General features: G+C 40.1%; 1 protein-coding gene across 4 annotated transcripts in view; it reads left to right on the forward strand.

The window, feature by feature from the left end:
- The window catches only part of ANO6 (anoctamin 6), a 247,446-nt gene extending 219,855 nt beyond the window's left edge, over window positions 1-27,591 (forward strand). For 2 of the 4 annotated variants that reach the window (XM_011967385.1, XM_011967376.1), the window contains 4 exons: window positions 3,928-4,133; window positions 8,307-8,509; window positions 10,184-10,289; window positions 16,735-19,893. In XM_011967385.1, the coding sequence (XP_011822775.1) occupies window positions 3,928-4,133; window positions 8,307-8,509; window positions 10,184-10,289; window positions 16,735-16,941 (722 nt within the window). In that variant the 3' untranslated portion in view covers window positions 16,942-19,893. Of the gene's footprint in view, window positions 1-3,927; window positions 4,134-8,306; window positions 8,510-10,183; window positions 10,290-16,734; window positions 19,894-27,218 lie in introns of those variants that run through there. The other 2 variants (XM_011967396.1, XM_011967402.1) reach the window with 2 other exon arrangements.
- Window positions 27,592-27,861: the final 270 nt, after the last annotated feature.

Consider the following 27,861-nt stretch of genomic DNA (forward strand, 5'->3'; position numbering starts at 1 on the left):
CTCAGCCGCTGGGCATACCAGGGCACTTGGTCCCTCCCCTCATGGAGCTCAGCACTTGGCACATGGTTAGGAAGGAGAATGCTAATCAGACTTCCTTGAGCAGGTGATATTTGAACTGGATTTTGAAGGGTGAATGGAAGTTAGTTATCTGAAGTATGGTGAAGAGAATGGACATTTTGTGTGGAAAGGTGGACATATTTAAAAGTACAACAGCTTGGTCAAAGAATGGCAAGTGAACAAAGGATTCACAGGTGGGAATATCAGGTAGGCAGGGGCCATATCATGATGGGTCTGGTGTGCTTAGCCAGGGGACTTGAACTTTATTCTTCAAGAAATTGGGATCCACTGGAATATTTGTAAACAAGAGAACTGCATAACATTTATGTGGAATATGATCAATCAGGCAGCAGAATGGAAGATAATATTTTGGATGAGACTTGTGTTGGGAGGGAGATGATTTAGGAGGCTACAGCAGGTAACCCGGACAACAAGTGACAGGTGCCTGAATAGTGGGCATAGGAGTAGAGAGAGGGAGATGGAGTTAGGTAAGTGTTAAAGAGGTGAATTGCATAGCAGATGAGGAATTAAATTAAGATAACTTCCAGGAGACCATATATGCAGGGCAGAACATAAGGAGAGGAGCTGTTCTCTAGGAAATGGCTCAGTGTTGGATATTTTTAGCGTGAAAACATCTGAAAGGCAATGTCTATTAGAAAGTTGGACACCATAGTCAGGAGCTCAGATGAGCCATGGGTGAGGCCATGAGGGTGAATCAGGCATGCCTAGCAGGAATGTAAAGAGAGATGGACAGAGAATTGATGAAGAGGCCCTGGGGGAAAGGGACATTTGAAGAGTGAAGAGGGAGGGAGACCCACAGAGGAAAAGAAGAGCAGAGCAGTGGGAAGAAATCCAGCAGGGTTGTGTCAACCCAGAGAAGGCTTGGGAGGTAATGTTGCTTCAGAGGAATTTGGTCATGAAGGAAAAGGGGCATAATGGAAAATCCAGAGGGGGAAGAAAGGAAGAGCCAGCACCCACACACTCCTAATTGCTAGACCTGGGGCAGGAAGTGGAAGCAGTGCTATAGCTAGGCAGGGTTTTTTTAGTTTTTTTGTTTTTCAATATATATTTTGACTTTTAAAAATTAAGTAAAAAGGAAATCAAGGGGAAATAAATATTCCACAGCAGGGTGACTGTTTGGCCATGTCACATAAATCTTGGCCATAAATTTCTTATGACCATGTCACAAGAAATCACAAAAATCAGGACCAAAAAGGAGCATCAGCTTATGAACATGCAGCCGCCGGCAAAGTTAGCAAGAGTAGGTCCAGTGCAGTGGTGAGGGCCTCAGCAGGGTGCGGGCCTTCAGGGACTAGTTACTCTGCCACTTGTTGTGAAGATGGATACTTCCTTCAGAAAACTCAGCTGTAACATGTAGAAGCAAGCAGAGAAAGCATTAGAGAGCAGTATAGGATTATGAAAAAGTTACAGGCAGGGTTGTTTTGTTTTCATAGTGGGTGTTTTGCATTGACTTTTTGTTGTTGTTATTCTTGGTTTCAAAAGTTGCTTATAAAATTTTTCTCACTTGAATATCAGAACAAATTACATGGGCTTTTTCTGGTGTTTTGTTTTTAATCCATGTGGAATTTATTTTGGTGTCAAAAGTGATGGCCCCATACCAATTTTTCCCATGACTTAGCTAGCTGTGCCAATACTCGCATCCACTGCTTCAAAGCATCACTTTATAATATATTAAAACCCATGAATATTTGCATCTCCTCTTAAAATTCACCCTATTTAATTCATACTATCTACTCATGTACTAGTTCTAAACTGTTTCAATTACCACAGCATTACAATATACTTTAATATCTCCCAGAGCTATCCCATTTTATTTTTTCAGAATGTTCCTGTCTATGCAAACATCCCTGTTTATTATTTTACCTGTTTATATTTCTTGAAGAACTTCAGTATCACTTTTCAGCTTTTTTTCTTATCTTTCTTTGAAAGACAGAGTCTCGCCCTGTTGCCCAGGCTGGAGTGCAGTGGCACAATCTGGGCTCACTGCAACCTCCGCCCCCTCAACTAAAGCAATCTTCCCACCTCAGCCTCCTGGGTAGCTGAGACTACAGGCTTGTACCACCATGCCCAGCTAATTTTTGTATTTCTTGTAGAGACAGGGTCTTGCTATGTTGCCTAGGCTGGTCTCAAACTCCTGGGCTCAAATAATCCTCCCTCCTCAGCCTCCTAAAGTGCTAGGATTACAGGGATTAGCTGCCACACCTGGCTGACCTGTCAGCTTTTTTTGTTAAATCCATTTGGGATTATTAACAGAATTTACATTAGAATTCTAAATTATTTTGTGGAAAATTTTTGATACGTCCCTGCATTCAAGTTTGCCCAATCAAGAGTATGGCACATCCTACCATTCATTCATTCATCATTATTTGTTTTTTCTTAAGTCAATTATCATAGTAGTCTTACATTTCTCATTAATTTATTTCTAAATAGTCTATGCTTTTGTTGTCATTATAAGTGGTATCTTTTCTCTTTTGGATTTTTAACTAGGTTTACTGATAACATAATCCTAATCTCTGGCTTCTCTTGAACAATCAGGAGATCTGGCAACATGGAGACCTCATTCCAACATGGCAGCTATGAGCTGTCCCTTTCCGTAGGACACACACTTGCTAGTTTACCACAGTTGACTGGCTGACTCCACACATGGCTATTACTTGCATGCCCTGGGGGCTGATGAGTTATTTAGGATTGGGTGAGTCATAGACAGAGATGTTGATATCATTGCTTATTGCTGCTGCTTATGACTCTATAGCATCACTAACTCTGGTCCTTGCCTGGCTCACTTCTCTGCATGAGAGTGCTCCTGCCTGGCCTGTGGGACTTACTGGATCCTTCTAGCCCTGTCTGCTCTTCTGCAACATGCCCTTTGCCTGTCAGACCAGAAGCAAATGCCAGTTCTGCTTGCCTCGCCACACCCTCCACATCCTCGCCCTTCCTGACCAGAGTCGTCCCTGCCCCCTGTCTGAGCACGAGGCCTAATGGGGCTCTACGTTTTCCTCCCATCCACAGTCTTAGTTACATATCTGTATATGTTTCCTCTGAAGGTCTGCCAGTTAGGAGGGCAGGGTCTAAAACTGAGTTTCCTTTGTTGGATATTTTCTTCTTCCCCTCCATGGTATCACCCCAAAAATCTCTGCTGCCCCATTTATAATAAGGCCGTGTCAATTACAAACAAGGAGAAAAGAACTTCTAAGCCACCACTCAAATTTTGACTTATTATGACCACAAGGACCACAACTAACTTCAAGATCAAGAATCTTAAGGATATTATAACTTAAGACACTTTTATCACATATATTTCTAATACTATCAAATTCTCTGAATGCACTGCACTTGCATTTGCGACTCAGGGGAGCTCACTCATTTGCTTGTTCTCAGCATATTTCTTCCAACATTCTCTAAGCATAGCCTTCCCATGGGTCCATTTCTTTTTCTCTTTAACTTGTTAGATAATGCCACAATATTTCTTTTTTCTTAAAAAAAAAAAAATCCTAAACCACAAATCATCTTCCAATATTCTATTTCAACACTGAGAATGAATAATATGCTTATGATGTCTCAAATTTATTACCAGCAAATAATTCTGGTTGACTAAAGATGTCTAAATATATTGGTCCTATTAAGTGTATACATGTGAAAGAAACAGGCTATAATTAGTCTTCTTTCCAGAGATTTTATATTTGTATTTTGTTTGAATTCTTTCACTGTTGAACACTAAATTATTATTTACCACAGATGTGTTTTCTCTCTGGGATTTAGTTCATTTGCCTTTCTCTTTCAAGAGTAAAGAAAAATATGTTGTCCTTCCATCCACCACCACTCCATGATGTGTGTCCATTCCATTGACAGTTATTCAGTTTGGGTTCGTCACCTTATTTGTGGCCTCTTTTCCACTGGCCCCTCTGTTGGCTCTCGTGAACAATATATTGGAAATAAGAGTGGACGCATGGAAACTGACCACCCAGTTTAGACGCCTGGTACCAGAGAAAGCCCAGGACATTGGAGCATGGCAGCCCATCATGCAAGGAATAGCAATTCTGGCTGTGGTGACCAATGTGAGTAGACCTAAGCTTTACAGGGTAAAGACCTTGAAGATGCATTAGATTTGCTACCTAAGGAATCAAATGTTTAGTGTTTTTTAAAATGGGAGGAAGATGCTAAGTCTGTCATCCACATAAACCATATAGTTGCTATATATAACCACTTGTTAAATGTATTTTCATTTTGTATGTAATTATTTTTAACTGTCAAGACCGCCTACACAGGTACTGTTATTGCTCATTTGCTAAACTTTTTATTCAATATGAAATATGGTAATGATAAGTACTAACACTTTTAATCCTCACATAACTATAAAAAGAGTTATCAGAAAATGCTTTTTTATAATGTGGATAGAAATCTGTTCATTTAGAGTTTGAGGACCCTAAAATAAGATCATTCTACCTTGTTTTACTACATATTCCAAAGCATCAACCTAAAATATTAACTCTGATGGTGAAGTATAAACAGTTTGTGCACTCCTGATTACCTTCCTTGACTCCAGAGCAGCAATTCTTAAAGGAGGGAGGTGGGTGGGTTTCATCACCTTTCCCACCCCACCCTTAGGTCTTTGCTCGCCATGCTCTGATCATTGGCTGAAGCAGCCTCATGCCCTGTATATATCACAGCTGTGAGGGGACAGAACTCAGTTGTTTACAGCCTGTATTCATTGATTATGGGCCATCTGAACATGTCATTTTTATGTACAGCCACAAGGGAGTTCTCAGGCAATGCAATTTTCATGCCATCCCATTAGCGGAACACCTTCCCAAGAAGTGTCCCAAAACTAGGGCCATTTCCTCCCATATTTCACTGACAGTCTCACTCCCAGGTGAACCTCCCTAACAAAGTGATTCCCCAGTTTTGTTTTCTTAAGCCACATCTTCCCTGAGTCCCCAGCCAAAACAACAGAAGTTGGCAGTGCCTGTAGGAGACGTTGGCAGTGCCTGTAGGTTAGGCTCTGGATGAGGGAAGTTACTGAGCATTGTGGGCTCTAGAGTCAGGTAGACTCGAGCTCCAGTTCCCAGTACTGTAGCTGCATGATCTTGAGCCAGGCCTTACCACTCCAGAGCCCCATTTTATTATTTGTAAAATTATTACTTCCCTACCGCATATCATAAGAATAGTACATACCAACCACAATATTAGGGAATTCGTTGAGTTAATGCATGAAGCCTCATTTCTATTGAATGTTAGCTGCTGTTATTTTATCATCTTCATTACTCATCATTGTTATTAACAGTGACTCTGAGGACTCTGACAGGTACCCCAATTGGAGGCAAAAGAATTCCAAAAGTAGTCACTGTCTGGATATGGTTACAGTTTTATACAATAAAACAAGTTATCTGGAACCTAGCTGTCATCCCTACCGCAGAACCTTAAATATATCTGAATTGCATGCTATCTGTACTATTTGGAGAAAGTCGCAAATCGCACACAAAAACCAACTACTAGAGTATGTCAGTTTCCTTTCACCCAGGTACCCCACACCTTCAACATCTACGGTGCTGCAAAATGAAGACTGATGTTTAGAAAAATGGCCGTGATGCCTTTCAAGTTCCTCGGTCATAAAACAATGAATCTGTCATGTTCAGTATGCTCTAGTACACTGAGCTGGGCAAGAACGTGGACTTGTGTGCTTTAAGAAAAGTTTCAGCAACAAAGTTTGAAACTAAAAGGGTTTTTATTTGACCTTCAACCAACCAGAAAATTCAGTTGACTCAAACTCTCCCTATTCCTCAAGCATTCTGGATTGATTGTATTAGGTACCTTTTCCCAGCATCCATGCCATGGCTCCACTCCATGAGCACAGATGGAGGATTGGCTGTTTCCAAGGCGACTCAGTGTGTATGTGTATAGACACTCATGCCGGCTAATTGGTGCTATTGGTTCTTATCCAATAATGGCTTTTTCTTATCACTTAACCTAGGAAAACTGCTTATGAGATTTGTGACATTGATTAAACTATGGGCAATCCCTTTTTCCGTATTAGGATTTGTTATACTTCCAAGATAGCAGTTATACATCCACATACATAGGCATCTGTTTATGTGTGTGCAAGCATTAAATGTGTGTCTTATTCCCTCAAACACCCAGTGTGTATCTCACAACCTACTGTCTACCAAAAGAGAATAACCACCAGGATGAGAATGGGCATCAAGCAGGAATTTGGTATAAAATCATTCATTCTAAAGCTGCTGGTTCAATAAATAAGCTGAATTGACATTGTTGTATCATGCCAGAGCATCTGTTATTGAAGACCAATTTTAATTTATTTTTATATAAATGGAAAACTGTGTGCAGAACAGCATGGGAAATGAAGCACACTGCATTTATTTGTACTCTTGCAGCATGTGTCTCAGAGCAGCTCAATTCAGGAAGAAAAGTATCTTGTCAGAAGACAATAAAATTATCTTCTGTGTTGGAATTTTTTATAGCTTCCTGATGCACATCTGCCAGTGATTCTATAAAAAGATATAGTTGAGTTAAATGATAATAGCAAAATTTAATCTATTGAAATCTGAGGGAAGAAAGGTAAAATATTCTTGTGGCTCCCCAGTACTGACAGGCAGAAACACACTCATATATATACATTTTTTACATCAGAGGAAATGACAAAGCTGGTTCTAGTGAGGGAAATTTTACAATAGAAAAGCCCCTTAATTGTTTTTTCTTGCTTTGCGTGAGATTTGGTTTGTGGTCTCACTGTGTCTAAACCATACGTTCAAATGAATACTATTAAAAATCATGTTAAGCCAAAAACATGTCTGCTTTTCTGCCTCATCAATGACAATCAGTTAGCTATTTTATTGACATAGAATTTGGTTTAAAGTCAAATCCTTTCTCCTTCGTTCAAACCAGTTTTACATACTGGAGAGTTTAAAGCCCAAATTAAAGAATTTTAGAGAAAATTCATGTAATTCATAATAGCTTTACCTCCTAATAGATGTCTCTCTGACACACAGGTTTATGATTAGCCCATATTTACTCCTTTTATCTAGGAACATACTAAATTTTCTGTATGTTGTTGTTTAATTTATAATTTTCATAACTTTATCCACTTAATCTTTTTGAAGTTTAGAGACTTAGATACTAGATCAAACTAAACAGACATTATTATTTGACTATGAATGGGACAACCCCAGTATAATTCTTTCTGCTACCCAAATTTTGCTAAAATTAATAAATGTTCGCACTCTAATGAAGCAACGGACATAACCATGTACTGAGGGTTTAAAACAAATCAGGTCATGGTTTGACTTATCTAAACAAGTCAAAATACTATACAGGAGAAAAGTGAACTTTAGAGGTCATTATTTAAATTTAGATCCAGGAAAACATGCAGTTTACATTGTGTTTATGAAAAGCAAGTGCTAAAATCAATTATATAAAGCTGAATTATTTTCATAACATTGACTCTGATTACATGTGCAAGTCTTCTAGGCTGAGGTCAGTGGCTCATGCCTATAATGCCAGCACTCAGAGAGGCTGAGAGAATTGCTTGAGGCCAGGAGTTCCAGACTAGGCTAAACAACATAGTAAGAACCCATCTCTACAAAAAATGTTTAAAGATTAGCCAGGCAGAGTGGAGTGCACCTGTAATTCTAACTACTCAGGAGGATCACTTGCGCCAAGGAGTTTGAGGTTACAGTGAGCTATGATCATGCCAGTGCACTGCAGCCTGTACAACAGAGCAAGATCCTATCTCACTATCTGCATATATTTTGCAGTTAAGAAAGAATTAAGATTTCTGAATCTTTAAAAAAAAAAAAAAATCAACATGATGAAAATAGTAAATCTGCCATATTTGTTAACCTGACCTATAAAAACTATAACTTCGGCCGGGGGGGGTGGCTCATGCCTGTAATCCCAGCACTTTGGGAGGCTGAGGCGAGCGGATCTCCTGAGGCCAGGAGTTCAAGACTGGCCTGGCCAACGTGACAAAACTCTGTCTCTACTAAAAGTATAAAAATTAGCTGGGCTTGTTGGCACGTGCCTGTAATCCCAGCTACTCAGAAGGCTGAGGCAGGAGAATTGCTTGAACCCAGGAGGCGGAGGTTGCAGTGAGCCAAGATCGTGCCATTGCACTCCAGCCTGGGCAACAAGAGCGAGACTCCATCTCAAAAGCAAAAAACAAACAAAAAACCATAACTTCATTTTCACTTTTTGTTGTTTTTCTCCCAAAATAGGCCATGATCATTGCTTTCACATCGGACATGATCCCCCGCCTAGTGTACTACTGGTCCTTCTCCGTCCCTCCCTATGGGGACCACACTTCCTACACCATGGAAGGGTACATCAACAACACTCTCTCCATCTTCAAAGTTGTAGACTTCAAAAACAAAAGCAAGGGAAACCCATACTCTGAGCTGGGTAACCACACCACATGCAGGCAAGTTCTGCTTTACTTGTTTAAAAACGCACTTCATCTTTAAAAGGGGTTTTCTTGTGACTTAATTCTGTTTGGTGTCATTTTTTTAATTATTTAATTTTTATTTCTTTATAACTTCAGGATCAACTGGGTGCTTTGGTGTCATTTAAATCAAGCTGCTAGAGACATTTTTTCCCCATAGCTTTCTCTTGAGTGAAACTCAGAAAATGTGTATGTGTGTATATTTATTAAAAAGTTAATGAAGACTAGGGGTAGAACTTTCAGACCAAACCATAAAGATTTAAAGATGAGAGTTTCAAAGGATTACAGGGAGATTGATTCCAAAGAAAGGTCATAGAAATAGAGAAACTTCAAGAGGTCCCAGAACAAAGATAATTCAGTTGTTAATACTATTGTGTTATTCAAGCACAATCTGAAGATATTGAATGATGGCAAACTAGCACCTCACATAACAGGGGCATACAGAGAGAAGAGATGTAAATACTCAGCTGAACAGTATTATCTAAAAATATTCCAAAACTCTCTCCATCGATTTTAATGGCTGGTGAGTTCAACAGTGGACAGTATGTACCAGGTAAATTACCAATTGATAGTTTGTGAACCGTAGGTCATCGACCTTTTTTCCTGGATCATAGAGTTTCACCTAAAACAAGAGGCTTTAAAGTTCATTTAGTCCAACTCCTCAAAGCCTTCACTAACTCAAATTCTCAATAATGCAACCAGGAAACCAGAAATAAGCCCAAAATAAATGTTTGTGTTACACCTAGTGGAGCCTCTTTACAATTCTGTATTGAATCTCCTTATTCTTACTTTCCACAATTCTAATCAGAAATTAAACTCTTCTAGGTTTAATAGCTTACAGGCATAAAATTAGATATGTACTACCTGAGGAAGATACACCAACAGCAGTTAACAGTTGATATCTGACAAGAATTAGGTAAAAAATTATAGCAAGCAGATAGTACTCTGTATGAGGAGAGAGAGTCCCATAGCTGAATGAACCCTGATGATACCGTTATATAAATAAATTTATAAACATGATCCCTTAAACAGGAGTTGTTTTGAGAAAACAGGGATAAGTGTTGGGAGAAAAAATTTAAAACTTTAGTTCTTTTATAAAGATGGGTTATTTTCTACAAAGATGGACCCTGTTATTACCATCATTCTCTGATTAAATATTAAATGAGATATAACTGTAGTTATTTTGGGGCTTTGTTACCAAATTGAGCTTTAAGAGAAAATGTATGTGATGTCCAGTTTAAAAGAGCATTGAATCAAATATGACCTCTACTTTTTTTTTTTAATTTTTTGAGACAGAGTCCTGCTCTGTTGCCCAGACAGGAGTGCAGTGACGCCATATCAGCTCCCTGCAACCTCCACCTCCCAGGTTCAAGCAATTCTCATGCCTCAGCCACCGGAATAGCTGGGATTACAAGCGCGTGCCACCACGCCTGGCTAATTTTTGTATTTAGTAGAGATGGGGTTTCGCCATATTGGCCAGGCTGGTCTCGCACTTCTGGCCTCAAGTGACCCACATGCCTCGGCCTCCCAAAGTGCTAGGACTACAGGCATGAGCCACTGCACCCGGCCATGACTTCTTTTTAAATGGGGCCTTTGTTTACAGTATTCAGTCAAAAAGATTTGTCTCCCAATATGTCTCCATTTCGTTTTCAGGTATCGTGATTTCCGATACCCACCTGGACACCCCCAGGAGTATAAACACAACATCTACTATTGGCATGTGATTGCAGCCAAGCTGGCTTTCATCATTGTCATGGAGGTAGGAAAAGTATGCTTTCAAACAGTTTATAAGGATGTGTATTTGCAGACCTTCCATTAAATGTTGCCAACTCCATACTTAACATGTATGATACCTTCTTATCACTTGCTAATATTTTAGGAAATATGTTAATCAGTTTTGACCTGAAAATATTCAAACAACTTCATTAACGAGAGCATTATCTGCTTTTAAACTTTAAAAGCATGTTATATGCAAAAGGGATTCAATATCATTCTTTACTAACTTTTTAAAATTTAGGGCACTGGGCAGCATGTTGGGCTGTGAAAGGGCTTATTCAAGATGAGTAAGATGATGTGATCTCTGCCTGTGAGAAACTTTTACTGCTGGGAGAGTTTGAAATTGACCAGCTCTGAAAAATGACTAAGGCAACTATAAATTTGTAATTGATGTAGCCAACTATGCTTCCTATGCAGAGTGAATTAATTACTGCCAGATTATAAAGTATCAGAGGTTACTTAATTGGTATGGTCGATAGGATTGTATTTAAGCTGCAAGAAACAGAAAACGCAGTCTATGGTGGCTTAAATAAGGTTGATTCCCCTCCCTCCAACCCACATAACAGAGTTCACGAATGTATGTGGTTGCTCCTGAATCAGTCAATACCAGTTCACTGATGGAAGCAGTATATCCAGTTCTTGGATTTGCTCTCATATATGTGTCCCCTTATGGCTGCTGAAATTCCAGATAACAAATTACATGCAAAGCAGGAAGAAGGGCGATGCTAACCATATCCAGTCCTTTTTGTCAGGAAAGAATGCTTTGCCAGAAGCCCCTACTGTGGACTTCCACCTACATCTCATTGACCAGAACTATAGCATGTGGTTTTCTTAGCAGCAAGAGGGGCTGAGGCAGGTGGATTTCATTTGCTCTGAATAAAACCACTCAGCAGAGAAGAAGTGGGGTAGACTCCCTGGCTTTTTGGTACTTATACTAGTTTTTTTTTTTTTTTTTTCCAAGTAGCTACCAAACATCAAACAGGGAAGACAAGTAACTCATGGTTAGTTCACCATCGTAAGTGGCTTTCTCAAGTACAGTATGTGATATATCAGCAAGAGTCACAAGTTTCTATTCAAACATGTAGTTGATGAAGTGATTGGCCCTCTGCTTTTGATATTGTGGTAGACCATTTAATTGTCTTTACATATGCAGTGGACCATCCCCACTGCAAAACTTCTAGAGCCAACTTCATAATTCCTTTGCATTTCTGAGCTCACTGGAAGGGAAGAGAATCTACAGAGAGAGGGAAAATTAGGTGATGGGCTTTTCTTTTTTTTTTTAAGAGACGGAGTCTCACTCTGTCACACAGGCTGGGGTGCGGTGCCATGATCTTAGCTCACTGCAACTTCTGCCACCCGGGTTTAGCCGATTCTCCTGCCTCAGCCTCCCAAGTACCTGGGACTACAGGTGCATGCCACCATGCCTGGCTAATTGTATATTTTTAGTAGAGATGGGGTTTCACCATATTGGCCAGGCTGGTCTTGAACTCCTGACCTCAAGTGGTCCGCCCTCCTCGGCCTCCCAAAGTGCTGGGATTACAGGCATGAGCCACTGCACCCAGCCTAAGTGATGGGCTGTAATAGGGCAGTGAGCAGGGTTATGTTATGCAAGGGTGATATAACAGAAATTCCCTGTAGTGCTGGAGGGCTCAGAGAGCAAGCTGGTACACATCAGTGCCTCCATCTGAAGCTCAAGGAGATCACGCCTTGGTTCAGAAGGGAAGTGGAAAAACTGAGCTTGAGATTCCTGGATAAGCCAGAGACCCAAAACAGGGCTGCAAAGAAGTGTGTTTGTTTTCTGGAGAAAAGTGTCCTCAGTTTAGACCCCAGGTTTTTCTCAGATCAAGCTAATCAAATATGAGCACACAATCAAAGATGGTCAATAACAAGAGATGATTTAAAAAAAAAAAAAAAAAAACATGTGAGAAACAACTGATTTGGACTCTCAGTAACCTCAAGGGTTTGTTTGAACTGTCAGATAAGGAATATAAATTAACTGTATGTGAAAATATTTAAATAATTTTGGGTAGAATTTTAAAAGAACAAGAAACTAAAAAAAAATTATAAGGCAATTTTGAAAAAACTAAATGGAACTTCTAGAAATTAAATCATTGGTGAAATGAAAAAAAGAAATAACATGGATGAAACAGAAGTTTAGGCAACTCTGAAGAGAGAATTTGTGAATTGGAAGATAGGTCTGAAAAAATCACTCCTGATACATCGCAGGGAGATAAGAAAATAGAAAATATGAAAAAAAAATGTTAAGTGATATGGAAGAATGAGAAATACTAACTTAAAAAAATGAAAGAAGCAGAAAATGGATTAAAGAGATGAAAGAGTTCATAGATCAGAAAGCATGACATGTATCAAGCAGAATAAAGAAATCCACTTACACATATTACAAGGAAAATGCAGCACACCAAAAATACAACCTTGGAAGTAACCAGAGGAAAAAAACTGATGACTAACAGAGAAAACTAAAGCGAGAATGGGAGTAGACTTTTTAACAGTAACAACGGAAGCCAAGAGAGTAGTCTATCTCCAGAATGCTAAAGAAGGTAGCTATAAACCTTAAATTACAGCAGAAGTTTGAAATCTTTCTGCAATGAAAACACCAGACCATGTGGTTTTTATTGGAGAGTGATACGAAGCTTTTTAAAACAGATCATTTCAATCCTATACAAATGCCTTCAGAGATCAGAAAGAGGAAATACTCTCCAACTCATTTGGTGAGGCTAAGAGTAGCCTAAATCCTAAAATCAGACAAGAAGAGAGAAAGGAAAATAAAGCCAACCCTGTTCATTACATAGATGCAAAGATCTAAGATGTGTAAAGTGAGATGATGGACATGTTAATTTGTTCCACTATAGAGTAAGTCCTCACTTAACATCCTCATTAGGCTCTTGGAAACCATGACTTTAAGATAACAACATCTAACAAAACCAGTGTTTTTTCTCATCAATGCTGTAATGAAACAACATTGAAGGAAATGACGTTGTTCGAGGACCTGGAGTTGCAGTTTCCAAGAACCTGTCGATGATGTTGAGGACTCACTACGTACATGTGTCTTACAACATCATGTTGTATACCTTTACGCAAAAATTTTAAAAAATGTACAAATCTGAATCTAGAGATATATTTTAAAAAGATAACATCACACCACCAGGCTTTAACCTGGAAATGCAAGGGTGACATAACAGAGAAATTCCACATATCTATAAATATTCCCTACCTCAGAAACAGATGTAAGAACTCTTTCCTACAGCATCAACCTTTGTCCCTTTGCTATATAATTTCCATTATCACTAAACACACTTATATCTCTCACATCTCAAAATTCTCTCCGTCCTTACCTCGCCGGTCCTGCTTCACTTCTCTTCTCCTCTTTGTGGCCAGCGCCGTTGAATGAGTTGCCAGTACTCATGCTGTCCTTGATTCCTCTGTCTTTCTGTCATGCTTTCACCCCCTCCACTTCACTGAAGCTGCTCTTGACAGTTACCAGCAGCCACCACTTCTCCACCCTCCCCTCACCTGACTTAGCAACTTTTGACTCAGCAAAAATCTGAGTCAAAATTTCACAGAAAATCTGACTTCAGATTTTCCTCATCACTTACCCCTGGAAACTCCTCCTCACTGGGCTCCTAGGAAAATACGCTTTCCTGCTGCGTCCCTGGCCATTCCACCTCAGGTTCTATGCCAGTATTTTATTCTTTAGTGATCCTGGGACTCATCCCTTGGTTGTCTTCTTTTCTCTCTCCTTGGTCTCTTGATGATCTCCTGGAGTCTGTTGGCTCTAAATACCATCTGTATGCTAAAAGGACCTTAAAATGGTTGTTTCCAGAGCACACCTCTCCTGAACTCCACCCATGAATCCAATGGCCTACCTGGATTCTTTCTTTCTGTCTGCTTGAATGCCTAACAGAGATGTCTCACATCTACTGCCCCACATGCCTATATTTTCCTCCATTCACTCCAAATGTTCTCCTCCCAACCCAGCCCAAAATCTCTCCCATCCACAGTACTTCCCTCTTGATTATGGCAACTCCATCTCAATACTGCTCAGGCTAGAGTCCTTGGAACCCTTATGCTATATCCAATCTGGTTGGCTTTTCCTTTGAAAATATATCAGTGAGCACTTCAGACCAACTATGCTGCTACCACCAGGTCAGAGCCACTATCATTTTTTTGCCTGGATTAGGACCAGAGTCTCCTAGCTGGGCTTGCTCTTGTCTTCCTCTCTTACTCAGAGTCAAAGCCAGAGTCCTCACAGTGGCACACAAGGCCTCATGGATCCAGCCATGCCCCAGTGCCCCTCAGACATCATTTCTCTCCTCCTCACCTACTCCGCACCATCTTTGCCTTTTCTTGAATGCACTCTGGAGGTTTCCTCCAAACCAGCTCTGCATTAGCTATTCCCTTTGCCTAGAATGTCTTTCCTTCTGATATCTGCAGGGCTTGTTCCCTCACCTCAAAGTGTTTGCTCATTTAGGCATATCCAGACTAATCTACAGAAGAATCTCTTCATAGTACTCATCACTTTTTAACACCATGAATAATTTGTTTTTAATTATGCTTATATTATCTCTCTCCCCTTGCTAGGTCAGAGATTTTTTTATTGATAAATTAAAAAATGAAAAGGTATTTAGCCTCATTGGTAACCAGGGAAATGCAGAGTAAGACCAAAGGGAAAGTCCATTTCGTAATCACTAAGTTGGTTTAAAAAAAAAAAAGTCTGATCCAGCCTGAGCAACATGGCAAAACCCAAAATTAGCTAATTAGCTGGGCGTGGTGGCAGGTACCTGTAATCCCAGCTACTCAGGTGGCTGAGGCAGGAGAATCGCTTGAACCCGGGAGACGGAGGCTGCAGTGGGCCAAGATCGCACCACTGCATTCAAGCCTGGATGACAGTGAGACTCTGTCTCAAAAAAAAGTTTGATGATACCAAGTGCTGGCAAGGATGTAGAGCAACTGAAACTGTCACTGCTGTGGGAGTGTAAGTTGGTATACCTGCTTTGGAAAATGTTTTGATATCCTCTTATAAAATGGAACATTCACATGACAGAGTCTCAGCAGTCCCACTCCTAGGTCCACACTCTTGAGAAATTTGCAAATAATGCTCTAGGATTCCAGCACAGTAATGTTCACAGCAGCCTTGTTCCTAAAACGAAAACTGGAAACAATCTCAATGCCTGTTCATAGGGGAACAAATAAATTATAGTGTATTCACACAGAAGAATATTATACAGCAGTGAAAATTAATGGACTAGTTTTATAAGTTTTATAGAATAACATTGATGAATCTTTTTTTTTTTTTTTTTTTTGAGACGGAGTTTCACTCTTTTTGCCCAGGCTGGAGTGCAATGGCGCAATCTCAGCTCACTGCAACCTCCGCCTCCCAGGTTCAAGCAATTCTCCTGCCTCAGCCTCTCGAGTAGCTGGGATTGGGATTACAGGCATGCGCCACCATGCCTGGCTAATTTTTGTATTTTTAGTAGAGACGGGGTTTCTCCATGTTGGTCAGGCTGGTCTTGAACTCCCAACCTCAGGTGATCCACCCTCCTCAGCCTCCCAAAGTGCTGGGATTACAGGCGTGAGCCACCGCGCCTGGCCAACATTGATGAATTTTAGGCAATAGTTTTGAACAAAAAGCAGCCTGGTGTGGTGGCCCAAGCCTATAATCCTAGTGCTTTGGAAGGCCAAGTTGGGAGGATTGCTTGAGGACAGGAGTTTGAGACCAGCCTGGGCAACATAGCAGGACCCTGTCTCTACAAAGAAATTTTAAAAGTAGCCAGGCATGGTGGCATGCACATGGATCACTTGAACCCAGGAGTAGGAGGCTTCAGTGAGCTATGATCACGCCACTGCACTCCAGCCTGGGTGACAGAGTGAGAACCTGATCCAAAACAAAAGAAAATAATTTCCAAAAGACTGCATGCAGATCATAAAGATGAAGTCAAGCAAGACTATATTTTGGGGGTCTATGTACATATTTTGTCAAACTTTTTAAAAAATAAGTGAGAATGATACACATACACTTGCACAGATATGATAGCATTGACTTTAACAGAAGTGCAGGGCCATTAGAAAAAGAGATACAAAATACAACAGCATTATCAACATCCTAGTTTTTAAGTTTAATGGTGGTTTTTTGGGGTATTTATTTTTTCTTTATCCTTTATAACCTTTATATGTGTGTGTATATACTTTTCTACATATCACATAGTATTATTTATCTGTAGAAAGTAACAGTAACTGCTAGACAGAGCCACACTATTGATTAGACACGATGGCATTAGTGGTTGGATGTGTGTGTAAAATGTCCACTGCCTTGTCCAGTTAAACTGCCATAATGAGAAGCAAGAATGAAAGGAACTCGGTGTTCTCCTCCATTTCTTTGCGAGTGATATTTTTCTTCTTCTCTCCCCCAGCACATCATCTACTCTGTGAAATTTTTCATTTCATATGCAATTCCCGATGTATCAAAACGCACGAAGAGCAAGATCCAGAGAGAAAAATACCTAACCCAAAAGCTTCTTCATGAGAATCACCTCAAAGATATGACAAAAAATATGGGGGTGATAGCTGAACGGATGATAGAAGCAGTAGATAACAATTTACGACCAAAATTAGAATAAGAGCTTTATGTTCTGAGAAGCACTTTAAGGAATTTAGCTCTGTCAAAATATATTAGGAATCACTAATGAGAATGTTTAAGTTAAATCACTTTGGCAAATACGAGTCTTAACTATTGCCATTTCCACCTGTATTATTTTTCAGTTTCAGCTAGCGATGCAGAAACTGGAAAATGTAAAACTTAGATCATGAAGGGCATAAAACTTATCACCTGGAAAACCTAAATGTTATCTTTTTCTGATAAATTGGAATTTTACAGAAAAAGTCCCTTAGTGTGCTTAAAAACCACCCCTTCTAAAGTAGAATGGATTCTTTTTTTTCTATTTGATTACTGTCATTTCTGTCTATTCTCAGGCGCATGATCTCCTTTATTTTCAGGCCATGTTTTATTTCTTCACTTTGCTAGAACTGTTCCAGGGTCATCTTTTCCTTGCAGTACCATCATTATAGATTTAATAGCTTTCATGTGATTAAAAATAGCTAACTAGACTCAAGGATTCACAATAGTTAGGTGTATTATCAATACCTCCAGAAAGGAAACCTCAGTTAATCGGAGGAAATAGTTTCAGTCTTCATTTGAACATGTCTTTCCATCTCAAAAAAATACTTGTAGTACGTTGGAATGAAGATAGCAAGGTTTTGAAGCGTATTTGTCCTAATGCACAGTGACACTTTTTATCTTCCAGGAGCCCTTCTAGGAGGTCCTGTGCCTAATCAATGTTGACTGCTTTGCAGATCTCAAGGGAATAAAATGACAAAAGTAGGGAAAGTTACAGATTCAAACAGCATTTTAACTCATGTTGATCTGCATAATTAATTTATCTTTTCTAAAGATGTGTAGTTTCTTGGAAAACAGTGATATCACATGATTAAAATTACATTTTTATCAACGTAATTGTCTGGAAAAGATAAGCCCATCAGTTTTCTACCAGTTGACTTTTATTCATTAGATACAGAAGGTGCAGTATTACACATCACCAGCTGCCTTTGCGAATGGCTCACTACACAGCCATTGGGGCATGACTGTGTGCATGGGCAGAAACAGCAAGTGCCCTCATTGTGGTCACTGGGTGGGGAGTGCCTTTTGTCAAGGAGCCTGTAGGACTTGGCTTATTTCTATATGCCAAAGTGATCAACACACCAAAGTCTCTGCCATAAAGAATGTGGCTTCCTTGCATCCTCCATCCTGTTATTCTGGGCCCAGTAATTTGATGTAACTGTCCGATTGTACTAGAGACAGGAATATACCAAGATTATTCATCATCAAGTAAAGAGACTCTAGATTAGATCTGATTTTTTGGCCTCCTCTAGAGTCAATCAGGCAGTTAAGAGTAATAAAGGAAAATGGTTTGGTCACAAACCCTACCATTATCTGGAGATTACTTCCTGCTGCACTCCTGTCCTTCCATGCACGTCTTGCCCCCTCACTTTTGTTCAGCCTAGCAGTCTACTTCACGTTATTGCCTTGTAAGTGTCGGGCCTCCTGGGCACTCTGGAAAAGACAGGGAGCCAGGCCCTCTCACCCCTACTGGTAACAGATCAGTGCTGGGTGCAGGAGAGGGAGGTGATTTGCATCATGGTCATGCTGCATGGGCCTCACTGGGATGCTGTTAAATGCCAGAGGAGCCAACCTATCAGAATCCTAGCAGCAACGGGAAACTCAGATTTTAGAGGCTTTTTACAAAAAAGCAGCTTAACTCTAGGTCCTGATTTCAAATACCTGCCATGAATGATTTTTAAGTATTTATGTAGGATCCATCAAAGCAGTATTCTCGGCTTTTGAATTGTCTTAATGGATCAGGGACACCATTTCACTGTCTCTCTTGATCATGTTAATGATGTAGTCAGAGTTTCAAAACAGGCCACATGAGGTCTGACTGCACAGAGATGGAGAAATGAATTTCTTCCCACTGAAGGAAACTCTTTCTCATTCGCAGCCAAGATGGGAGTGCCACTGTTCCTCTCTTCACTTCTGAGATACTGCTTCTAGAAGCGGGTGTCACTTCCTCTCTATTACCTCTTCTCTGAAGTGTGTGGCTATCTCCTTGTGTTTAAATTTGGCAGTTACTCGCCATGTATGTCAGCATAGAAAAGGAAATGTTTTTACCTTATCTCCTGTATGTATGATAGAACTTAAAAGAAATGTGCATTTGTTTTCATAGCCCCAGCAGAGAAAATCCTCTTCATAGATTACATGCGCTGCTGTGGACAGGAGGGAACAAAACCCTCTACATATTTAAAGGCACCAAGTGTAATATCTGACACTGCTAAGATGCCCAAAAGGGCAAAGTTGTAGTGGAGATGCAAGGTCGTTTCCCCATGCCATCCACAGTGTTAGTGAGTCCAGGGCTGACTTGCAGTGATGAAGAAAAGCAGGGAGCTGTGTCTGCCGACAATGGTGGCTGCATCTGTAAGTGGCTTCAGAGGCAGCAGCCCTGGGGAAATTGATGGGTGTGGCAGTGGACCTGTGAAGAGGGAGAATCTGGCCCTCAGCCTGTCCAGTGTTAACCACTAGAGAAACTGAGCTTTATATCCTTTTGTATTGCCTGTGAATTTTAGCGTATTGAAACATTAGACCAAATACTCAGGGGATTTTTCATTAAACATCCCTCAGATAATTTAGCTGTATGTCATTAGAAAGGGAAAGCTATCATTTTTATTTTAAAAATAAACAAGGCCATCTTGTAAACTGTCACCAAAGCCTTCCCTTTTTTATTGCATGTGTGTCTTGAATTTCATAAAACATTAATTCACAATAGGGGGTCAGAATGTACTCTTGTTGAAACACTTCTTGTACCATTTTATGTTCATAATTATGTTTGAGGAGGTAAAAATGTATGAGCAGCTTAAGTGAAGTAGAACTATTCATGATGCTTTTCATACATTGTGGCATAAGATGTAAAGTTTGTAATTAATGTTCATTTCTGTGCATTTTAATATTCTTTTATAATTATGAGCATTTTAATAAATTCATTTTTACAAACAATAGCGTGGTCTATTCTATATTGTCTTAATGTTTTTAAGGAAGAGAACAAATATATATCTGCTATTTACTAGTGGCCAGTTGTGTATCCCTTAGATAAATGTATGCTTTTATGTCGGTTTTTCACAGGCTTCACTTCAGAGATTTGCTTTGGATTTTTAAAAATTATATTCAGTGTATTAAGGTTACAGGTTAGAAAAGGTAGTTATTAAACTCAGCCAAATCCTATTCTTTTTGTCAATCTAGCAAATTTTACCACTTTTTACCAGACTTTTGAATAATGTTCGATTTCACCTACTAGGTTAATGAAATGTGTTAAAATATCTGCCATAGCATTTATAAATGTAGCATATTCCATTCATTTCCTTTCTAAAATAGTTGTTATATGACCAATAGTGACCCAGAGGACGTAACTGGCAAAACTAGAAACCTCTTTCTCTTGCTGCCTTCTCTCTGTAGGACACCTTTCCCAGAACCATTTAGGTTGTGTTCCCTGTCACCCCTTCATTACTGAGACAATATGTAAATGGACGATGGCCAGACCATATGTGGAAGCAGAACTCTACCTACACCCTGCCCCTGCTATCTGCAATAGTCACCCCAGGGAACCAGCCTGCAGTAGGTTCTACTAATAGAAAGTCAGAGTGGTCTCTCCAGTTACAATCCAGGAAACTAAAGAATAACTTCTGTAACAATTGGCCCAATATTACCAGGACCTGATGAATAACTGACAGCTTCCCTAATTTTGGTCCCTGCTCATACCTTAGGACCAACCAGAGAAAGCCAAATGTGCCCTGCTAATCATCACATAGGATATCCGCTTCTAGTTAGCTACCTACAGCTTCCCACATCAGCGGCCTCCAATCAGGCGTAGCAGAAGCCTTCCCACTCTTTCTGCCTGCCTTTGAGTCTTTGTCAAAACATGAGTGACAGTGGATGACTCCCTTTGCTATAGCATACTCTGAATAAATAGCCTTTCCTTCTAATGTGGATGGTCTTTGCTTATTTCCACATTATGATCAATACAATGGCAGTGGATGTTTGCTGGGCAGTCGGACAAATACTCGAGTGCATTACTTTGGCAAACTCCTGCCCTTGGATCATACTGGGGTTGGTCAGGAGGGAGGTTGGTCATGATGACAGATAAATCCTGGAGAAATGTAGATTGGATCACTGGGAATTAAGCTGTGAACCCAACACAATGAGTTTTGCCATTGATAAGCAATGGGGAACCTGTGGAGAACTTCAGAACGGAATGCTGTAGGCAAGAATGTGATCTTTGTCCCTGGTGAGGACTCATCTGCCTTCTCTCCTAAGCTCTCTTTTCTGATATGCTCTTTGAGCCTCCTCACCTTAAGATTCAAGGAGTTTGGCGGCAGTTCTCACAATAGGGAGGCTGCCTTGCAGCATTCCTGAGGGGAGAAGAAGAATGGACCCCACCCAGAGCCTTCGGATTCCATGGAGCATTCAAGCATAAATGAAGGGGAAATCCTAGAAAAACCTGCTGTGGCTGTGACAGTTTCATTTTACTTGGGGAGATGTTTTCCTTTGGTTATGAAACAGATTTTACAAATGCTCTTAACAGCATTTCCATTTCCCAGCAGAAAACACACATAAGGCAGGTGGCCCTTTAAACCCCTTGCCTCATTCCCGAAAACAGTTCAGCACGTGGGATCCTTTGCAATGCTGGAATGATTTTTGTCACTTTACCTACTGGAAGATACCCCTGAGATCGGTCCTACCCTTCATTTCTCATCATTTCACCTGTTTTTGGCCATAATCAAACCTAGTTCTTCTAATTAGAACCACTTCACACCCCAACTCAAGCAAGTAGACCATGATTCCTAATATTGTTCAGGGTGGATACGCACATTTATGTTACAAAATACCCTGCCATTACTTTCTTGTCATTGTCGCTTGAGGTGAGTCAGAGTGATAAATCGCTGTCAGTCACCTAAGAGGAAGCTGCAGGTAAGAGGCCTTGCTCTGTGGTACAGAACAAGCTACAGCCCTGGGAACAAGCGATAGCACTGGCCGCAACAAAATTCCCGGACTGACCTCACCGCTGGGCCTTTTCTCCCCTACTTTGTCTTTAAATCAAATCAAATTTTACCTTCACATATTTTGGTTCCTTTGGGACAATCAGTATTCACTATTGCAGGGCTCTAGCTTCAAGATCACAATCTTACAGCAACCCTTTTCCCAGGACTGGAATAGAACAGGAAGGAGGGAGGCAGTGCAAAGAATCCAGGGGAATAAAAGTCAATTAAACAAAGGGGGAAATCTCTCTGGAGACTCCAGCAATTAACAGAAGGCTCCTTGGCCCTCATTTCTGGCTCTGTGGAAAACGTCTGGGTATAACTAAGAAAAAACATTCCATTTCGATTGCTCCCCAAAAGACTGAAAAGCAAACATATGTAAGGAGCAGCTCCCAGGAAATTGTTTAAATTGCTCTTTTCTATTGGTGATGGTGGGGCAAATACAACCCCAGGAGCTCTCATGGAACCCCAGAGAGAACTATCACATTCACACTCAACCTTCATTAATAATGAGGCGGGTTAATGCGTTCTTGAGACCTCTTCTTCAGTCTCCTTCATAAGGATAAATCATTGCATTACCTTCCTTGTTTTAATCTAGGAAAATGCACTGAAAGCCTAGAATAGAACTTTTTTTCCCAGACAATATTCTTCCATATCATCTCTTAAAGCTCTATTACCTGTTCAATGTGAACAGTGTAATTCCTAATACGTGATTATGGCACTCCCTATTATAAAAGGAATGGATCCCTGGATGTCTCTTCAGAGCTTTTTCCCTAGGTTTTCCTATTGTATTCAGGGCTCCAACCCTTGGCAGTTTGTCAGCCTGGATAATTCCACAATATTATATTACTGTCTTCCAAAGCTTGTCTTTCTTAACATATCCAGTCATGGGCAACTAATTGCTTAGTATGAATTCCCCCACTTTAGCTGCTGCACTTAATAGTAAAAAAGAGGGCATACCAGTGTCCTGCTCACAAACCACCCCTCAATACAGCCCAGTTTCTGCCAGGATGACCAGTCTGTTACAAACATATCTTGGTGTCAGTCCTCCAAACAGTTTCTTAGGAACTCTTTGACCAGGCCATGCTACCCAAACTAAACCACATCTTTGTCATCTGTGAACCAGAGCCTGGGGCAAATGTACTCCCCTTCCTTCCCACCTACCCTGCATATTGTAAATGATGAGAAGGAAAGGAAACTTTGGGGTAAAAACTGAAGGTTTTAATCTTCTAAGAATAACTATCTTAAGAATATAGTTAGCATCACCAAAAATATGCCATGTTTTAAATAGGGTGGACAAGTACATTTAGAGTACAACACAAACTCACTGAAAAGAAAAAAAATGATGAAGGCAAAGTCTGGGGCAAAGACAGCATTGATGTTTGTTTTACCTGGGTTCAAGGCAGCCTGCCTGTGATACAGGAAAGGACATAAGATTTAGAAATAGAGGACCTTGATTCAAGTCCTGGATCTGCCACTTGCCAGCTTCATAAATTTTAGCAAGTTAAGAAACTGAATATATAAATGGACAATGGCCAGAGCATATATAAAAACAGAACACCGATCCTCAGCCTGCAGCAACCTGCCCAGAAAACTAACCCCTTTATCTACAATCAGCCCAGAAAGCCAGCCTACTGCAAGTCAGACTTGTAGGAGGTCAGAATGCTATGTCTAGTGACCATCCAGGAAGCTAAACACCTCTGTAACAACTGGTGCAATATGACCAGAAATTGATGAATAACAGCTCCCCTAATTCCGGTTCCTGCTTGCACCCTAGGACCAACCAGAGAAAGCCAAATATGCTCCCCTAACCATAACATAGAATGCCCACTTCTGCTTAGCTGCCTATAGCTTCCCCATGCCAGCAGCCACCAATCGGGGCATAGCTGAAGCCTTCCTACTCCTCTGCCTGCCTTTGAGTCTCTGTCAAAACACAAGTGACAGTAGCTGACTCCCTTGCGATAGCAAGCTCTGAATAGCCTTTGCTTGTTCTCATTTGGCTGATCTTTATTTCCAAAAAGGTATTTAACCTCTCTAGCTTCTAACTTCCTAATCCATAACAATGGGGCTAGTTTCCACTACTTGGCGTCATTATGAAGTCCCTAATGTCTATGCTTCTCACGCGGGATTCAGGATGTATAAGAAACCACAGGATCAACATGAGCAATCCTCTTGGAGGTGAGTGTTTCAATGATTAAAGGAGAAATGGTCATATTAAAACAAACACAGATACATTTTGAAATTGCATGCAAAATCCAGATGAATGTTTAATATAAAATAACAACCTTTAAATAAATTCTGGCTGGGCATCGTGGCTCACATCTATAATCCCAGCACTTTGGGAGCTGAGGCTGGTGGATCATCTGAGGTCAGGAGCCAATGACCAGCCTGGCCAAAATGATGAAACCCTGTCTCTACTAAAATTACAAAAAATTAGCCACGTGTGGTGGCGGGCACCTGTAATCTCGGCTACTAGGGCGGCTGAGGCAGGAGAATCGCTTGAACCTGGGAGGCAGAGGTTGCTGTGAGCTGAGATTGCACCACAAGAGTGAAACTCTGTCCAAAAAAAAAAAAAAAGAAAGAAAAGAAAAGAAATTCCACACTTAGAGTAAGCTGCTTCATCTAGGCCCCAGGGTTATACCTTTACCTTCCTCTGTCTTCAGTGAAACCTGTGTGGAAAAGACTGACAAGGTTGACATATGTTGAAAGCACCTTGTCAGCCATGAGATTCTAGAACAGTGTTCTCAAAGTGTGGTCTAGATTCCCCTGGGAGGGTCTAAGGCCTTTTCAAGAGGTCCACAAAGGCAAAACTATTTTCCTAATAACACAAAGACAAGATTTGCCTTTTTCACTGTCATTCTCTCACCAGCGTAGAGTGGAGTTTCCAGACGCTCCATGACGTGGAACATGGGCAAAGACTGAATGCAGGAGTAGGTGTGAGCATCTAACTGCTGGCTATTAAGCCAGACATTAAAAATATAAAACAATGCCACTCTTCTCACTACATTATTTTGAAAAGTACATTCTTTTTCATTACATTTTATGTTTTACATGCAATGGGCTTATTCTTATTTTAAAATTAATTTTTAACGTTCTGTTTTCATTTCTAATACAGTAAATATTCATAAGTATGATTCACACAAACAAAGGTTTTTGTGGGCTCTCAAAACTTTTTTTTTTTTTAAGAGACAGAGTCTCGCTCTGTCACCCAGACTGGAGTGCAGTGGCGTAATCTCGGCTCACTGCAACCTCTGCCTCCCGGGTTCTAGCAATTCTCCTGCCTCAGTCTCCCTAGTAGCTGGGATTACAGGAGCACACCGCCACACCTAGCTAATGTTTTATATTTTTGGTAGAGACGGAGTTTACCATGTTGCCCAGGCTGGTCTCAAACTTCTGAGCTCAGGCAAGCCACCCGCCTTGGCCTCCCGAAGTATTAGAATTACAGGTATGAGCCATGGCACCCAACCTCAAAACTTTTTAAGAGTGTAAAATAGTTCTGAGAACTACTGCTTTATAAAAATTTGGACCAGAGCCAATCATGGCATTTACATTTAAGTTGGCTAGTAAAACTTCCAGCATGAGGGTAGTAAAAAAGACCAATGCAGTCTTTCCACTCTCTATGCACGTGAAATCCATTTTCTGGTCAATGCCAAACTCTAGTAAAGCTCTGTCTCTGATGTAAGATCTGTGCTGGTGCTTCTGCTCAGGCAAGCTGCCTCATCCTGCCCAATGCCCACCGAGCTCTCGGTCTTCCTCATTTCCCAGTTGTCCGTCCTGGACTACATAGTGTGATAAGGCCTGCTGTGGTTTCTTTTGTGTATCCTACCACATTCAGCATGTGTGTGTGTGTGTGTGTGTGTGTGTGTGTAAAATATATACACACATGTATATATTTCATTCCAAGCTGTTTCTCCTGTAAATCCTGGAGTCCCCGAAAAGGAAATGTGATCAGCAATACAGATTGAGCATCCCTAATCCAAAAATCTGAAATCCAAAATGCTCCAAAATCATTTTGAGCACCAATGTGATGCCATGAATGGAAAATTCCACATCTGACTTGATGTGGCAGGTCACAGTCAAAATGCAGGCACCATATACACACTTTGTTCAGCATCCCCCAAAGAAAATAAAATTACCTTCAGGCTATGTGTATCAATTGTATGTAAAATACAAATTTTGTGTTTAGACCTGGACCCCATCCCCAAGATATCCCATTATGTATATGTAAATATTTCAAAATTCAAAAAAAATCTGTAATTTTTAACACTTCTGGTCCCAAGGATATCAAATAAGGGATATTCAACTTGTAGTAGTGTGACTAGTGTGCAAAAAGTGATCACAACTATAAATCCTGGTGTCATCTAGAGGCCCATTGCAAAAACATGACCCATATTGATCCTGTAAGCCATATGCAGGGAGTAATTCTATTAAAGATATTTCTTTCGAACAGGGAACATTGTGTATTTATTCAGTATTTATAGCACACCTGGAAGAGAGATGTTCAATAAATACTTGTTGAATTAATGAATAAATGCCTCATCTACCCTGATAATAGATTTTCTAGCCAAAAGATTTAGGAAGCATATCCAGGAAAGTAGCATAATGTTAAAATAAGAATGACAGTTGATTGCTCAAGACACCAAATCAAGATGGGTAAACTTGGTTTGGAACAATGGCTGAGTAGTCAGAAGTCCTGATGGTGAGCTGTGAGGACTGTGAGGAAGCATCACCAGTGTGTCTTGAGTATAGATGCTGCTACTTCTCCAGCCACCAGCCCACCACTGAAGTGAGTCACAGTCCAGAATGCAGTTAAATAGCCTACTAGAGTGGGCTGATGCCAGTGCTTAATCACAGGTCACACAGAGGCCAATGCAAAAGGCCAATGAAATGGATCTGGGACTCTGAATTTCTCAATCCCCATATCAAAACACTACTTTGAACAAACTCCCAAACTCATCTGCGGTGTGGTTCTCATGGACTAATTCCCATCTGGTCTGTCCAATTGGAGACAAACCTAAGCAGGAGGCAATTCAAACAAGGCTATCATATTGATGCCCTGTTACTCCTTGTCCATGGGAGAATGGTAAAAGGGAGTCTATCTGGACATGAGGGCATTTGAATTTGGTCCTTTAAACAAATTCTCAAAAGATAAATACTGACTCTCATTTTCATTCAGCTTACCTGAAGACAATAATTACCAGAGTATTCAAGATATGATTTAATTGCTTCTTTTTTTTTTTTTTTTTTTTTGTGACAGTATCTTGTTCTGTTGCCGAGGCTGGGGCACAGTGGCATGATCTTGGCTCACTGCAATCTCTGCCTCCCAGTTGACTGCTATATGTGTATGTGTTATAAGTTTATCTATGAAATTAGATTTTTGGAACAACTAACTTCTGACTTTACTGACTCCATTATATATTTTATATTTCAATAATATCTTTTTTATTTTCTGTTACTTTCTTTTTCCTTCTACTTTCTTTGGGGCCAACTCCATGTTTTCCTTTATCGAATTTCTTAAGTTAGATTTATTCAATAATTCATTCAACAAATATTTGTGTGTCTATTATGTGGCCAGCATTGTTTTATGTGCTCAAGATAGGTAGTATTGTTTGGCTCATTAATTTTCCAATGTTGGCATTTAAGACCCTTAATTTTCCTCTAAATCCTATTTTAGCTGCAACCTACAAGCTTTTATATGTAGAGTTTTTTGTTGTTGCTATTATTAAAAGTATTTTAGAATTTTCCTTCTTTTGCTTTTCAATCTGCAATGTCTTCATGCCATTTTAATTTTTTAAAGGTAATTTAATTGAGCCTAATTTCTTTTTTACCTAATAGTTGCTTTGTTGTGTGATTTGAATTTTGTAAGACAGTCCTTATATTATCAAGTCTAACCTTAAATG

Source organism: Mandrillus leucophaeus, unplaced genomic scaffold (assembly GCF_000951045.1).
Source record: "Mandrillus leucophaeus isolate KB7577 unplaced genomic scaffold, Mleu.le_1.0 Scaffold1197, whole genome shotgun sequence".
Taxonomy (NCBI): Eukaryota; Metazoa; Chordata; class Mammalia; order Primates; family Cercopithecidae; genus Mandrillus; species Mandrillus leucophaeus.